Here is a 17,849-nt window from a genome sequence, read left to right as displayed (position 1 = left end):
AGTACAGTCATATACAGGTGTCGTCTGTCCCTCAGTCCCGCTGCAGTGAGCAGTTGTGCTGGCAGATAGGCAGGACTCAGAGACTCTGGACTTATCTAACAGGCTCATTGACAGAGGTCAGAGGGAGGAGCTGCCTTATAACAGGACGGGTCACTGCACACACCCACACCGTCTCTCTTCATAACAGGACTGCATAATGAGTTAGAGTTAGAGTAAAAATAATAGACCTTGTGTGTGTCAGTGTAAGCTTTGCCTGAAATAAAATGAGATGACTGCTTATCACAATAGGATGTCAAACATGAGCATTTAAGAAGCACATTATCAGTACAACCAACATATTTTTTATGAACAGTATCTTGGATTATAATTACATAAAGATCTCATGTCATTCAGGAGTTTATTCCAAACAGCTGTGTTTCATATAAATGTGTTCAACAAATATCAATGGTTATCTGTGGCTGTTATTGAAAAGTTATAGGTTCCATGCTAAGTAGCTAACTGCAGCAGCTAAAATGTCAAAGTGTTTTTCGTAGAGAAAATCATGTTTTTCGTATTCATACATTGCAGTTTAAAATTAAGTAATACATTTTGGTCCCGTACAGAAGTAGGTAGGTTCTATGTAGGATTTCTAACACAAGAAATGTGGACTCTGGGGCGCTTGGTGGCTCAGTGGATGGAGCAACGCCCCATGGGCAGAGGTTGTGTCCCCGCTGCAGCGGCCGCGGGTTCGATTCTAGCCTCGACCCTTTGCTGCATGCCACCCCCCAGATATAGTTTTGCTGTTGGTAAACATGGCCCCCATTTACTTCAATTCATCAAAAAAAAAAAATTGGATCATTTATTCACCATAGAGGCATGCAAGAAAAATTTAGTTTTCTTCATGAATTCAATGTTACACAGGGTGAGTAACTGATATACAAATGATCATTTTGGGGGTGAAGTATTCCTTTAAGAAAGTGAAAAAGGTGAAGTATGTGAGTTGTGGAAGAAACTGAAGCAATTGCATTAAACCATTTAATATGAAAGCCTATGCAGGAAGCAATAACAATAATAACGCAAAACAACTGCTACACAGCTTCCTTGTCCTCGTCTCAATAGACTGTCTACAAACTTTCAGAGGAATATTGATCTGTTTGGGTGACTTTTGTGACACAGATTTTGTTACGTATTGACAGACAGGCACAGCATAAAAATAAAATCCATATATCCTGTGCAGTGACATAATGTCAAAACCAAAGTTTTCCCTTGTTTAATGTTAAAGTGTGTTCACCTACCTGTTTCAACCTGTCATAGTCAACAGCTTCTGTTGGCACACCGTTGGCACTTAAGGATGCAGTAGGTGTAGGAGTGGATTTAGGTCTGAGAGGAGAGACATAGGACAGCAAATAAACTCAGCGCAGGGAAAAAAAGAAGACAAGAAGACGAATGTGAGGTGGAAAAACAGGATGCTCATAGACCGGTTGCTGCATTATTATCATGTACATCAAATAAATCAAATTTTGGATTTATTAAGGTCACTCAAACAACAGAATCTTAATTCATACTAGCACCTAAAATAAAATATTAGTATGCAACTCATCTGGATCTTGACTGATGGAAAACAACTAAACCCAGTGTAAAGCTGGATTACTATGGCACAAACTTGAATGTCTAATTTAAAGAAATATGATATCAATATTTTGATTGAAAACCTGAAAATCAACGATGATTTGTTATCACACACAGAGAAGCTCTTTGCTGAGCCTTTCAGTTAGTTGCTGCGGCAGCAAAAACACATTGAAGTTACGCTGTAGTTAAAAGATGTTGCCAAAACTGCAGTTAGGAACCAAATCCTGTTTATAGCATGCACACACATTTTGAGAAATGCACTCGCCTAGACATGCATGTAAGCACACACGCGCACACACGCTCGCACACGCACGCACACACACACACACACACACACACACACACAGACACACATACACACAAACATACTGATGTCATGTTAAGAATTTCTAAAACTTAATAACATCCTCCTATGGTGCAGCAAGTGTCCATGTGTCATTTATTTCAAGTGTTCCTCAAAGTGACTTTTTTGCTAGGTGCAGCTGATTAGCAGCTCAGCTCCTTTTTTTTTCTTCTTGCGTGTCTGAAGAAAAGCGATAAGCCAGGAGGATGCCACCAAGTCAGAAAAGCAGCCACGCCGAGTCCTTGCTCTATATGAGAGTCATGGGAGGGGGGGGGTTAATAGAGCAGCCAATCACTTTCAAGAGAGGAAGTGTGACAGGAAGGAGAAGTGAAAGAAAAGGAAATGAGCTCGGCAGCGGTTCATTTAGTAGCTATGGGTTGGAAATACTGCATAGCCAGAACACGGAAACTATGTTCATGATGCTTTAGCGCTACTTTTCAGAGTGTTTCCCGTCTTAAGAAGATGAAGGTAGAGCAGAAGAAAAGAGATTCAGAGTCACAGCTGCACACTTTACACTCAGTCTTACTCAAACTTTTACGATATCCAAACTAGGAAAAATGAAAATTCATGGTGTTTTCTTTAAGAAATTAAAAGCAAAATGCAATGAATGCTGCTTTCCTTTGTAACTTCATGCTCACTGGATGATTTAATCTATGTCATTAGAAGTGAATAAAATACTATAAAAACTTGCAGCATTGCAAGTTCATGTGCTCCAAAAAGCGTGCTCCGCTCTCTGTGGGTCACACATTAAAGTTATTATAAACTGGAATCCAAAACGCCCATCTGGTCTTATCAGCCTTATCTGTGAGTGCCTGCTGGATCTGCTCTGGCTCTACAATGATAATACTGTGCCAAGTCTGGTCTGCACTGGGCGGACACATATTTCTGTGAGTTTGTGTGCATGATAGGGTGGGTGTACAGTGTGTGACGCGTACATTTGGATTTCCCTGTTCGAAAGAGAAAAGCAGAGAAAAAAGGGGCAGCAGGCAGAGCAGCATGCCAAAGCAATGACTCGATCATGTTAGAAATCAATGACTGGTTTAGGAAACAAAGCAAAGTAATGCAGCAAATGGCACATATCAAACCGCAGACAGAGCTAGCTCCTGCAGGTTGGTACATTTGGAAAAGAACACAAAGACAACACAGGATCCATTCCAAATGTTTCATCCAAGCATTTGAGGGGAAACCCCTCTTCAACAAAACCACGCCCATCACAGCAAACCTGCATGATTGTTTTAAAGAAAAGGATTTCTCAAACTCTCCCAGGGCCTTTTCTCTCTACCTGCTGGAGGAATCTGCTCCCATGGGATTTCTCCACGGAGACTCTCGTCTGTGTGAGCAGCAGAGACACTGACTTTACAAATTACAGCTTATTTTCTATCTGTGTGCCGAATGAGATGGCTCTGGCTCAGGGCTGTTCATATCGCCCACTCGGCTTTACTCAAAAGGCTACTATGCTCTAATATTAACGCTTCCTTCTACAGTGACCAGGTCAGATCTGAGGGATCGGTGTCAGGCCCAATAAATGCTTTTTTTTTTTAATTGATCAAGATCAGTTATTTTTGAGCACACACCTCACCTGATCTTTGGTTTATGTCCACTGTCACACAGGTGTCATAAACGAAGAGTACGATTTGCGGCAGATATTCAGGTTTTATTGTAATGCCGCTATTCCAATAAGTAAAAGTTTAAATCCATCCAAAAAGCCCCAAAGGCTGTTCACAGCTGATTGTCGCCCAACGTTAGCAGTAAAATAAGGGAAACTAGATTTTAGAGATACAACATAGCTGACAACATGGAATAAAATCTGTCCCTTTGATAGCTGCTAAGCTAAATTTGATACTAACTTCTTCCTCTTCATTCACACACACAGACTTTTCTGCTTTAAGTTGGGCGTCGGACGTACATCCAACGAGCACACGAATGCGGCGTAAGCTTTAGTGATGTTAGCCACTGCTGAACGGCCTCAGCAGTGCACCATGCTAAAGCTAGCTGATGCTAAAGCTTTAATATGCGCCTGTGGTGGACATTTAGTAGCAACGCTGATAGCCATTCAGGGAGGCAACACACATGAATGATGTGGGAAATAAAATACACTTTGGAAAGTGAAACTTGAGAAACATATTAGGATATGAAATATACTTTCAAATGCAACAATAAACAAAAACACATGTTGAAAGGAGACATGGAGCGATTCTGTACCTTCCGATAACTGGAGATTTGCTACCGTTCATGGTGTTTGTTCTTTCCCATGGCTTCCTGGGCATGTCTGGAGTATGACAAAGCAAAAACAAAGCTGAAACATAAAACCAAACTCCTCTTACCATGTCGCATAGAGTTCTGCTATCCCTTGATGATAATTATTGTAAAAAAAACCAAAAACAAGTTAACCATCAATAACGATAAAACAGCAGATTTGCTGCAGTAAGAAGTGATGTGAGAAATGATGTTGATGTCGCCTGTGTGAGGAAGATGCATATTCATTCCTGTAGTTGTTGCTGAGTCCTCAGATTCCATCAGACACTCACCTGGTGTGCTACAGGCTGACACTTTAGGGGTTGTGTTGATATCGCCCTCCTCCTGTTGGACAGACACACAAGGTTCAAAGGTCAAACAGGAGTCCCACTCAGAGGAGAGTTTCTACATAGACTGCACAAAAGAGATCATTATAAAAGTACAAGCTTTTACACAGTAAAAGCTTCTTTTGTCTGTGCTCAAACAGTAACAGTAAGACACGGCTAGCCTTGAATTAATTAAATGTAAGACACACACGATCAAGGCTAATGTCCCTGTAGATGTATCAAGATGCTGTGAAGTAATAAAGAGATAGATAATCATAATCAGTCAGATATATGACCATCCCTTTATCTGTACTGTTTTATGTGTACAAAAAAAATGTGGAAAAAAATTATGGTGGAAAAAAAAGTTGTTTTTTCAACCATAAAAATAACAAGACAACAACAAACATCAAAAAACTAAAAATTTTAAACAAAAAAAAAAAACATTTCTCAAAACTCAAAATAATTTTTTAAAAAAGGAGGAAATGTTTTTGTTTTTTGTTTTTTTTAAAAAGGAAAAAGACTTAAATATTAATCATAACTGGCAATCAATATTCTGTGAATGGACTGATTGATTAATCAACTATTAGAGTTGAACTTGCATAAACTGTTTGGTAATTTCATCTACAACAAAACATCATATTTTATAAAATCTCCTCATGTTTTTTACGCACAAATCTTAATTTGTAAAGTAACTAAAGCATTCAGATAAATGTAGCGAAGTAAAAAGTACAATATTTCCCTCTGGGACATAGTGGAGTAAAAGTATTAGGTGTCATGAAAAGAAAATACTCAAGTAAAGTACAAGTAACTCGAATTTATACTTAAATTTATACTTGAGTCAATGTCCTTGGTTACATTCCACCACTGATCTGACATAAATATGATATATACTTTCTATAAATACAGGCCTGGTTTCCTCTGGAGTTCAGGTGAGTATAAGACTTCATGGTATGTGAAAGAAGTGACTACAGACTGGAATGTAGTATATGAAATCTACCCAAGGCATGCAGACTATCACACAGACAAAGCACTGAGTGACTGTGGACATATTTCAGACAGGAATGCAGTGAATGTCTTTCACCATGTACAGCCTGGACACACTGAGGAAACCATGACTGTTATTATCACACAGATGAGCTATTGTTCAGTCTTGTATTTTAGAGCTAAATCAAAGGAAGCGTAGATGTGTCAGACATGACTCTGGTGATACTTACTGATCTCTGGTCAGGTTCAGGTGACGAGCCCTTCTCTGCGATTCTTCTCCTGTGAGACATAAAGCCAAAAACAGTGAGGAGAGGTTTCATGTTGAGTAATAGCAAGTTGCCTTTTTTTGACATTAGCATCACAGACCACAGCTCAAAACAATTCAGATCTACCTTAATTTCAAAGTTTATTTAATGGACAGTGATAAAATGCAGTAAAACTAGGATTTTACTACAAATCCATACAGAATACATACATTGAAGATGATGATAAGACCAACAGGATTTTTATTTCAAAATTCTGACATATGAAACAAGATTCTGAATTGATCATGAACGCTAATTGTGTGTGCCAAGCTTGGAATATATTGAAGCTAATGCTAATATGTGATGTGACGCTACCTTCTGGCCAACAAGGCGCTCATCTCCTCCATCAGGCCTCCTCCTCCGGGCAGAGGCCCGTTGCCTCTGGCTTCAGATTTGGCCCCCGCGGCCCCTCCAGCCCCCAACATGGCTGCTGCCAGAGCGGCCCCTGCATCGTCACTCTGAAAGGACACAAGCAACATCTTCCTTAGTAGAAGTATAGTAGTATAAGTATTAACCCACCTTCCTGAATCATACAAGAATTAAAAACATAAAATTGGTATTTTTTATGATAATTTATATCAGAAAAGAACAAAGGAGGGTTAGGGCCACATTGAAAATAAATGAATAAATGTAGATATTGAGAATGAAGTCATAATATTACAAGAATTAGGAATGAATTGTGAGAAATATGGTTTTAACATTACAGGAGAAAAGTTGCAGATTAAGGCCGCAAAGTCAGTTAACAGGGACCTTTTTTGGGAGGAAATTACAACTTTACTCTTAAAATATTATAACTTTGTTTTCAAAATAATATGACTTCAATATTAGAATATTAATCCTGTAATATTGTTACTTTTTTCACAAAATTATGACTTTTGTTCTTGTAATATCAAGATTTTTTCTTGTAATATGATTTTTTTCAAGAAAATAGGATTTTTTCTTGTAAAATTACAACTTTATTCTTGTAATATTATGACTTAATTCATGTAATATATTGGCTGTATTCTCATGATATTATAACTTTGTAATATTATTACTTTATTCTCAACAGTATAACTTTTTGCTTGTAATATGACTTTTTTCTTGTAATATTATCACTTAATTTACATAATATTACGACTTTATTACTGTTAGATTGTAACTTTATTCTTGTAATAAGATTAATTTATTTAATTCAGAATACTATGACTTTATTCTTGTAATATTATGACTTTCTTCTTGTAATTTTATGGCTTTTTCTTGAAATTATGACTTTGTTCTCTTAATCTATTTTTCCCCAATATGGCTTTGACCCTCTTTTACAGAAAAGCCATACATATTGAACAACATAAAATGTTTGTGTTCAATTTCTAGTTGATTTCTGTATTTTGTCAGGTTAAACACACACGAAGATGTGCAGATTTGGTGCAGGAAGGCTGCATTGCATGTAAACCTCCTCGGAGGCTGAGATGAGATGTGACAGATGGTGACTGTGTGTGTGTGTGTGTGTGTGTGTGTGTGATGATTTGTGCATGAGTGCCTCAGTGACAGTGATTCTGTGTGATTATGTATGAAAATAATGTGCGAGGGCTGTGTGTGTATCAACAGCGTTTCTGTCAAGTCAGTGTTGCACTGAAAACAAAGGACACAAAGATCGATTGAAGAATAACATTTTGTGGGTGCAAGTTGTCACTTACTTTGACGCATAATTTTGTATGCATATAATACTCTATTTTATATTCTATTTAGGCCATTCCATTGTATCTTACATCTAATTGTTACTTCATCTTATTTTATCATTTGTGTTAACCTAAATATAACTAATAAGTTGAAGTGAGACCTGAAACACATGCAGCTAATCACCTTATTGTTGTGTTAATGTAAAATAACCTGTATGGTAGTGACATGAAGAGATAGAGACATGATGTGTCAATCTTTAAACAACCAATCAGGTGCTCACCCTTGGCACTTTACGCAGCTTGGCTCCGGCGAGGGCAGCGGCCAGGCCTGAGACGGGACGGTCCTCTGCAGGAGAGAACAGTCCAGCGGGAAGGGGGGGTGCTGGGGGAGGGAGTGGGGCTCCAGGAGGAGGGGGCGGACCCGGTGGAGGAGGAGGTGTCCCAACTGGAGTCAGTGTGGGAGGGAGTGGAGGAGGTGGGGGTGGGGGAGGTGGCCGGCTGGGGTGGAGGGGGTGGCAGCCGGGGTGGCGGCCGCAGAGGTCACAGTGGAGCCGGGTGGCAGGGGTGGTGGTGGGGGAGGGGTGGGGATGGTCAACCCTGGGGTCTGCACCACGTCTGTTAGGGGGAGGAGAGAGGGTGGGGGATGGGCGAAGACACAGGGATGAAAAAATAAGCTCAAACTGTCACTTTTTTAGGAAAACACAGTTTTTCAGTTTGGTCACAAAATCATTCTATCTTCTGCCTTAAATCACCCTGCTCGCTGTGCAACTGTCTGTGACTCAAAGTCAAACTAGCTCACTAACTCTCCATGTAGTATAAGCAGAATTATGATTTCGCCTTTTGAAAATAATGGATGTTGTCAAATTTCTGTATCCATCTGCTCTGTCATATATTCATTCACCAAACCTGTAATCTCCTACTAATATCACTGTAATATTGTAGTACTAGTTTCAGCCTGTGTAAGTCTACATCAACAGGTTAAACCAACTGCCACTAAACTTTAAGGTCAATAATGGTGGATCATTTTCTACGAACATGGAATACACACGTAATGTATGACAGCATGCCACGTCATATCACAACAAATATTTGATCAACATGCAACATTAGTGACAAGTAGTGGCAGTTAGAACTAGGGCTGGGCAACACAATGAAATTGGTAAGTTAGAAATAATAACAATAGCTATCAGTATGTTATTTGCCCAACCCTATTGTACATTCTGATACATGGAGCAGAGACAAAGCAATCAACACTGAGCATTAAACTACTGAAATGCACTTGTTGATGCAATGACACACACACACACACACACACACACACACACACACACACACACACACACACACACACACACACACACAATAACGCATAATGACCAAAAGATGATCAACAAAGGAACATAGGCAGCAGTCGTATTTAGGTCGACATCAGCTGCATAAATATGATAGAAATCATAGCTTGCCAAAAGGTAGTATAATTTGCAATCTGATAAATATGAACTAAGTTCTGTTTTTTTAATACAGAATGAACAAATGTTTACTTTCTAATTGTTATAATCAATAAAATTTTTATGACGCCCAGTTCTCGTCACAGACCTTATTACATGATCAATAATCTATGATGGAATGTGCACATCCTTTGCTGTGATCAATATTGAACCAGTCTAGCTAATCAGTTTGATGATATCTGAGGCCAAGGGTGAGTAGAACATCCCCCTGAGGATAATAAGAGAAATGCCAAGGGTCACTGGAGCACTGGAGCATTACCATATGTATGCTGCTCGTCTGATGTTTTATTTCAAGAAAGATTTAAACTTGTATATCAACAACTGGGCTTCAATTATAATCACATAAAATAGTGATAATCACTAAGAGAATCATTCAAGTTAAGTGTCTTCGTGAAAGGCTTGATGTCCCCCTTCCTCTGAGGGATAATAGCACAGCCAGTGATCCACCAAAGCCTCATTCAGAGACAGCATCCAGTTGTGACTAGACACAAGCGCCCCTTTTACACTCCCTGTTCAAGGCAGGGACATCTTGTCATGATGCCACCTCGCTGTTCTGTATTAAAGGGTGCGATTGCAGAATTGGGGGACAGAGTATCATCACCTTTAAGCCGCCAAGGGAGGAAGTAAAAGTGCAGAAGCTGTGTTTGTATAAATAGGAAAGCTACGAGACGTGATTGTGGGCGGGACATTTTGACGTGTTATGTGTGCCACCTACTGCGGGAGATGTAATAAGCAGCTAGTAGCTCTTAGCAGCTACTCCAGAGGAAAAGAGCAGAGGCCGTAAAAGTCACACTAGAGGCTGATGCTGTTATGTTAAAGTCACGCTCATCACACCTCTTTTGGTTCCTCGATGCCGGCATGCTGACTAAAATCACACACTGATGCTGTCATTTGGTTCTGTGTAAAAATGCAAAGGTGGAATTTAGAAGGGACTTAGAGGGGGCCCTATTGCTTGATGTCTTTCCGAGCGCATCCTGTTGTGACTAGATAAAGACTTACAATAAGTTTGACTTACTGCACTCATTTTAGTTCAGGGGCCAAATGCAGTCCAATTTGATGTCAAGTGGGCCGGACCAGCTCAGATATTTTACAGTTTATCAAACAGTGAAATTCATTTGAGATGTCTTGAACTCAAAATTTTAGTTATTGTCAGGAATTATGGAGCAATGTTTTTGTTTTTGTAGTGTCTTGATCTTCAGTCATTTCAGGATAAATATGTAGGACTTTCATTTTGGAATATTTCTAAATTTGTGTATATAGTCAGAGATATCCTAAACTGAAATGTGCCAGTCAATGTCAGGAATTATCTATCTTAATTTTATTTTCAGCAACCCTGAAAATCAATGAATAGAGACATTTTCCCCACAATTTTGTGGTATTTACTTTTTAATCTATCTGAGATAAAATCGAAACAACTTTTTTTTCACACTTTGCAAAGTCATCAAAAAAGGGCTGGACTGGACCCTTTAGCAGACCGATTTGGGCTGTATGTTTAACACCACTGGACCAGAGAAATTGTCAAATGAAGGATAATCAAATGGCAAAAATCACAAAATCAGCACAAAGGTGAGAAAAATGCAACACTATGGTTGAGAAATGGATTGACAAAAGAAAAAAAAAAACATCCACCAGTAAATGAAAGAGACAAGTGTTGACTTCCATCAGTGCCATGCTAAACGACCACACATACCTTATATCAAATGAACAGCCAGACACATGGACATACATGCAGTTTATGAGACTGACGGAGTCATTAGACAGGCCTGAGCAACAATGACTCGACACCAGGAGACCCGACAGCAGTCACCACAGCAGCTGTTTGAATGTAACAGAGGTCAGGACCTACACCTTCCTCCTCTGATATCAGCCTGCATTATGGGGCTTACTTTGTGGCCAGCTCAGAAGCACGGTAACATCTGACAGTCGCCCCTCTGTTAGTGAGTGAGTCACAGAGCAGTGAGAGACAGAGAGGGGACAGGGGCAGTGAGAAAGACAGTCTGGACAGGAGGCCTTACCCTGGGGCTGACAGGAGGAGCCCCCCTGAGGCAGGTGGGTCTCTGGGCCTGTAGCTGCGTCCGGCTCCCACGGCCCCGACAGGCCCAGGCCCACGGGGAGGGAGAGGTGCTCAGCGGAGGCAGAGGTGGCGGCGGCGGCAGCAGCAGGGGGTGCTGTGGAGGGAGAGGGCACACCAGGAGCCTGGGATGAGGAGGGGGGAGACGAGACGAAGGAGGAAGACGGAAGGGGAGCTATGGGGGAGGGGAGAGGGGCGGGGTGGGTGGAGGAGGTGGGGTGGGGCAGGCGATGCCGATCGGGGTGTCTTGGGATGGTCACGGGAGAAGGTGCAGGGAACATGGGCGGGCCATTGGGGGCCGGCGAAGGGGGCTTCTGGGTGAGAGGGGAAGGTGCTGCGATGGGGATGAGTGGCCGCGGACCTGCAGCCTTTCCTGGCGGGCTGCTTATCATGACAGGGGGCGACGGCGGCAGCGGGGTGAAGTTGCACGCCGACCACACCACGGATTTTGGAGGAGGAGGCGGGGTTGGCACGGGGGCTGGAGCAGGAGGTGGGGCTTGGGGGAAAGCTTGCTGTCGTCTGGGAACCGTTGCGTAATGAGGCAGGACCGGGTGGAAGGCAGAACCGAGCGAAGTGGCGAATCGGGAGGCAGAGTGCCTTAGAGGCGGGGTTGGCGGAGTGGTGGCGGAGGGCGTCCCAGGGGCTGGGTAGGTGGGCGTGGATGGAGATACGGGCGTGGAGGACGTCCTGCTGTACTCCTGAGGCGTGGGGGTGTACAGAGTGCTTTCGAAGGCTACATGTACGCCACGCGAATGGACAAACCGATCAAAGACAAGACAGGACAGAAGGGAAGGAGTGACGAAAGGAAGGAAGGAAGGAAGGAGAGAAGGCAGGAAGGAAGCAGCCGTCATGCACACAGGAGGGAAAGACAGCAGGTCAGGAGAGAGAGAAGGAAGGAGGGAGGGAGGAAAAAAGAGAAGGGGGCAGATGAAGCAGGAAAAACCAGCACAGAGCTATACCAAAGTTTTATTCCAGGTTGTGTGTACCGTCTCGGACACTACTGTGTTAGTGGACAGGTGTTAGCACTGTGGACAGAGCCAGAGACACAGAGCCTGTTCACAGGAGAAGACAGGAACACGATCAGACTGAGGAGCAAGAGTTTACTACACAACCGTAGAAGAGTGACCGAGTAGATGCAGCTCATCACCAACATCACAGAGCCTGTCCAATCAGCAATGGGACACTAAGTTGCACCCAAAGGCCCAAAATACACAACTTCATATAACGTTCATCAACAACACAGTGTGTCAGTAACAAGTAGAGCCAAACAACTCTACAACCAAAATCACATTCAACGGTGAAAAGACAGTGAGTTCAATAAAGTGCATGTGTCTGTGTCTAAGTGTGTGTCAGAACATGGTCTTATCGAACTGCTTACAAGTATGAACAAATGAAGACTTGCAGCTTATTTTTTAACTTTACAGGACATACTTGTACTTTATTGTGTAGTTCGACGATGCAAAAGGGTATCCTATGTCACCTGATTTCCTCCTTTGCTCCTTTAATAGTTTCTATGGCCACTAGAGATCAAAGACAAACAATAAACATAAATATGGCTCGTAATAAGCTGCTTGTACAAATGACCTATGGGGTGGTATTTTGGAGGCCTCATCGATGACTGTGCATTTCCAGTACAGTGGGTAGTGTCAGGGCTGGTTATTATATTTTACTATGTGGCATTTTATAATCACGCCTCACACCTCTCTCTACTTTACAAGTCTTTATGGTATTGAATAAGCCTCTTCCTTCTTTTTATTGCGGTTTATCAGGAGTGGGTGGAAGGACTTATTGTCTCATATCATTTAAATGTGGTGATTTTGTCTTAAATCCCTCCTCCGTTTCATTATGTGTCTATCCCAGCTGAGCCGAGCTCTCGCTAACTCATTACCTTGATTGTGTTTATGTACTCCTTTAGCGCTTAGCGTAACCTGGACGGTGCTGTATGGAGCTGCCATATGTTTTCTGTGTGCGTAAGGTTGTTAATCTGCTGTTCACCTTCTGCTCCACTTCTTCTTAGTAGTGATGTCATTCGACACTTCACTCTTGACTGGATTTTAATGTTTTTTGTTCATGTTTGATACTATAATACTAATTGTTGCACTGAAAACCATACGTCCATTCCACTCATTTTTCTCTTACCTGACATACAGGAAATCTCACACTTACTCACAGACACGGTTCAAATCTACACACACAGATGCATGCATAATCAGACATAACACACACCTTCTTTCTCACATACACACCATGACATTGACCCGACTGCCAGGTCACACACACACACACACACACACACACACACACACACACACACACACACACACACACACGGCAGCACCAAAACTGGAGTTCATGTGAACACCTAACAAGCAGTCACAAGACAGATAACCTGATGGATTCGTAAGACTGTTTGGCTCTTTTCCAACCCCTCCTCCTCCTGCTCTGTGTGACTTCTGTTCCTCCCAGCTGAGCGCTCTGACAGCTCATGCTGCATTTACCATTTATCCTCTCTAACTGGAGTCAATGCTCGTTCCGACTTCCACTCCACTACACACACAGTTTCTCTCTTACATCTCTTTTTTTAACAACATTTCTATACACGTTTTGCTTCTTCCTCTGTACGACTTTCACCGCACCACACTGCTACACAATCACCTCCCTTATGGCTCACGTCTCTTTCTTTGACTAAATTTTGACCTTTTCCACACTTCTCCATCATTCCACCACCCCCTCTTGTTTCATCATCCTCTCGCCGCGTCTCTCTGTAGCTCTGGGCGGGTCATGTGACTCAGAGGCCCCAGCTTTGCTCTGCCATTCCACAACACACGGTCAGAACACACTGATTACACGGAGGGCTGGGCACGTGCACACAGGAATATTAAGCGCACATGCACACACATGAGAAGACGGCAAAGCCATACTGCAGCCAAGCTCTTCTGCAGCGAACCCATTTCAACAACAACTTCAACATAAAAAAGCAGTAACAGCAACAGAGGCGGTATATCCACCAGACCACCTTACAAAAACTGTTTTTCACAGATCTAATTAAGCCAATTAAAAGCCATGGTGTGTACTCTGACAACAATTGTGTCTGTGTGTGTGTGTGTGTGTGTGTGTGTGTGTGTGTGTGTGTGTGTGACAGGAGATGTAGGACATTTTTATCATGATTACTGGCCAGAAACATGCAATTACTGGGTAAAGAAGTTGTCAAAGGGAAAAGGCTCGCACACACAATTTTGAATTCCACTGTCTTTGTCACTGAGTGAGAAAAAAGTGTCCTGCAGGTCTCTCCTCTCCTTTCAGAAACAGTGAACATAATCAGTTTGAGTAGCCATACTCTGCAGCATTTCTAATTAAAAATGCTAACAACGCTATTTAGCCATTTTCAACCAACCGAAGCACCAAATATAAAGCTTCAACAAGATCTTCAAAAAAGTAAACAACTGCAAAGGAAATTACAAAAAAAAAAAAAAAAGTAATACAGATTTCAGAAAAATGTTGGGGAGAGTGCTTGTGACAATTCAACTGCTCTGGGGTAGTGAGTGAACGACAATCGGTTAGGTACAGTTGGTCTGTCAGGCTTCTAAACTGCTGAAGAAAACAGCGACAGGAGCACAGTGTTCACAGTTCAGTTTCCCACAGAATTGCATTCTTGTCATGGTGGTAGCTGACAGGAGTGGTTTGCTCAAGTTAGCCGCTGTAGCAACTTGAATTCAACCAGTGAAAGGGTCTGATCCCAGTCTGCCCCGACGCCCCACCAGATCGGCAAGCTTCCTGTTGCTGCCTTTACACAGGTTAAACCCACAGAAAGTATAAAGTAATGGACATTTCTCCCATGATGTCACCCACTGATTTGTGGACTCACATTTTCAAGCCTCAAGTTTGTGAGCCTGTCGCCATCTTGTATTTTTGGAGCCAGAAGTGAACATGTTTGGTAAAGATGTTGGAGCTTTGAAAGGGGTAAGGGGTGGATCTGACTCATAGACATATGGACTCACAAACAGCCTGTCACTCAAAGCTGTCCTGCCTTTGTTTGTGTATAACTTTCACCCTTAATAAAACTTAAAAAGGTTTTCCCAGTTAAAGTTTTTTTTTGGGGGGGGGGGGTCTTATCTGTTGTGAGGGTTCAGGGGCAGAGGGATGTCTTATGCTGTAAAGCCCTTTAAGGTTGTAAAAAAAAAAAGTAGTCATAGAGACCAGAACCCTTTTTGTACTCAGCTGTAAACGTGTTTACTTGTGCTGTCAGGTTTAGCGTGGTGATCGATGGGGGTTGACTCACTTCTGAGGTCAGCCTCAAGTGGCCATTAGAGGAACTGCAGTTTCCGGCACTTCTGTGTTGGCTTCATTTTTAAGCTCCAGAGGTTACCGCTTTATTTAGTCCCAGTGCTGCTACCACTGGCCCGTTGTGACTCTGGGGTTTGTGCAGATTTGATTAAAGTTACTAGAGTAGCTAAATGAAGGCCTATCTCTGGAGCTGCGGCCCACTCTCCTCCGGGCAAAGGAGTCTCCTAGCAATGAGGAGTGAGGTGGATTGACCACGGGGTGAACTTATATTAGCTAGCACATCCTTGTCTCATCTTTAGTCTGTTAAACAGTGAGAGAGAGTGAGGCAAGAAGGGGCTGAGCGAATCAATGTGCCGCATGCAGCTCTACAATCAACTAAGATTTTACCCATCAATTTAAGGCGGTCATGTTGATACTGTGGCAGTTGCTACAAATAAAAAATGTACAAGAAACGGTGCAGCTACTCAGACACTTCAAACACTTGACTCATTGACTTCAGTGTAACTGTATAACTAGATTCAACCATACACACACACAGTTATCCTGTAAGAGAGAAACACTGTTATGAAGCGTTAAATATTAAATCACAAGCTCACATCAAACCCAACACACACATGTTCTGATTGATCCAGTGTGTTTGTTCTCTGTATGACATATGAATTAAATCCACCCTCTTGTCCTGGGGCATTTTCATGCAAGTACACACACACACACACACACACACACACACACACACACACACACACACACACACACACACACACATTTAACCCTTGGGCTCTCACCAGCATTCTCCCTGATGATGTATTTTTAGCCTCTGAGTAATGCTGCCGAACTGTGTCTGCTTGCCTATGTGTGTGTGTGTGTGTGTGTGTGTGTGTGTGTTTATGCATGCGTATGTTAATAGGCCAAGCATGGCATTGAAGCGTGCCACACAACGCTGCCTTCCCTACTGACCCAGTCTTTAAAAGTAGCAAATTTCCATTCCTATCACACAACTTTATAATCTGTGTGCTCCATCTGTGGCTCCACCTTGTTGCTGCTGCTGGATTTAAGTCTAATTAGACTGCACCAAAAACAGTTTTAAGAGTATTTTTTTGCTAAATGCTTCAAATATTCTGAGTCCACTGAGAGGTGAATAATTATTATATTTCTGTAAAGGATTGGCAGTTACCCAAACCAAGGTGTATAAAGCCAGCATATCTTCACACCAACACCATTCGTCTTCATTTTTGGTGAGTGTTTCAAGTGTCGGAAATTACATGTGCGACTGGTGTAAGGGCTGGCGGCCATGTTTCAAAAATAATGCACTCATCCCTAAACTCACGTGCACAGACTAACATTCAACCCTTTATGCCCCACTGCCTTAGCAATCTGTTCAGAGCGCCTTTCCAGCCTATGGGCACAGAGCAGAGTGCAGGCCATACTGTAGCTTAGCACTGACACAGGAAGCTAGCACTGTCTGGAGAATGCAAAAGAGACAGAGAGCTGCGTCCTCTCAGAAAGTATCCCCCTCCAATGCTCAAAATCCTGCATCTAGAAGACGTTTAGGAATGTTAGAGAAGAGCTCTCTCTTTATCTGAAGCATTTTCATCTGAAGCTTCAAAGCCTCACTAGACGCTGTGAGATAAAAAAGGGTTAAACTAAAACTATGGACTATTAAGAAATCTGCAACATTTATATCATGTTAAAGTTCAACTTAATGTGTCCCAACTCCATACAGCATGCTAAATCTAAACAGGTTTTGAGTAAGTAGTGTATTGACTGTCCACACTGGAAGAGACAGCGTGTACTCAAAACACAATCGCCGGACAAAATGTTTCTGCAAACCACAGATATGTCACATTTGTACATTATGATGTGGTTAGGTTTAGGCACACAATCGACTTGGTTATGGTTATTTAAAGATGATACTTTGGCTGAATATACCCATGTCTGGTGGCACAGAGACTGCTGGTAAAGCAGGGCCAGAACGGTGAAAAGCACCCTGATTCGGTGCCACAATTGCAGGCAGAAATGCTGTGAAGGTTTGCCGCATCACTTTGGAAGTGTTGAATACCTCCCCCTCTGTTCCTGACTTTTGATGTTGAATAATGGCTTGAAAAGTGCTTTTGCAAAACATTATGGTGTCACAGTGAAGTTGACCTTTGACATTTGGATATATACAGTATATAATTCCACACTTCATCATTAGTTTATCCTATTAGACATTCGTGTTCACAGTGACCTTTGACCACCAAATTCTAATCAGTTCATTCTTGATTCCAAGTGGACGTGTGTGCCAAATTTTAAGAATACCCTAAAATGTTCTTGTTTTGCAGGGGATATGTTTAAACTTTGTGTTTCTCAACAAGGCTGTGGTGACGGTGTGGTTATGTTTTGGCTCATAACACCCACACTTGGTGGCTCAAATGCCGTTGGAAAAGAAGTGATGTGTCGGTGAAAAACATCCAGGTTCAGTGCTAAAAATGCAGGTGGAACTGTTGTGGAGGGTCACCAAAAGACATCCATTGTGTGTTGGTTTCAA

At 42.1% G+C, this 17,849-nt stretch overlaps 1 protein-coding gene across 1 annotated transcript in view; it reads right to left on the bottom strand.

Annotated features, from left to right (window-relative positions):
- Positions 1–17,849, bottom strand: part of enah (ENAH actin regulator) — a 93,155-nt gene that overhangs the window by 8,419 nt on the left and 66,887 nt on the right. Inside the window, 10 exon segments of the mRNA XM_088089311.1 lie at positions 1,275–1,359; positions 4,154–4,220; positions 4,480–4,531; positions 5,727–5,775; positions 6,117–6,259; positions 7,741–7,955; positions 7,988–8,074; positions 10,983–11,234; positions 11,237–11,286; positions 11,288–11,771. Coding sequence (XP_087945437.1) covers positions 1,275–1,359; positions 4,154–4,220; positions 4,480–4,531; positions 5,727–5,775; positions 6,117–6,259; positions 7,741–7,955; positions 7,988–8,074; positions 10,983–11,234; positions 11,237–11,286; positions 11,288–11,771 — 1,484 coding nt within the window.

This window comes from Plectropomus leopardus, chromosome 16 (assembly GCF_026936395.1).
Source record: "Plectropomus leopardus strain MGB_pleo_1.0 chromosome 16, ASM2693639v1, whole genome shotgun sequence".
NCBI lineage: Eukaryota > Metazoa > Chordata > Actinopteri > Perciformes > Serranidae > Plectropomus > Plectropomus leopardus.
The sequence above is the reverse complement of the archived record's forward strand: the minus strand, read 5'-3'. Positions and strand labels throughout refer to the sequence as shown.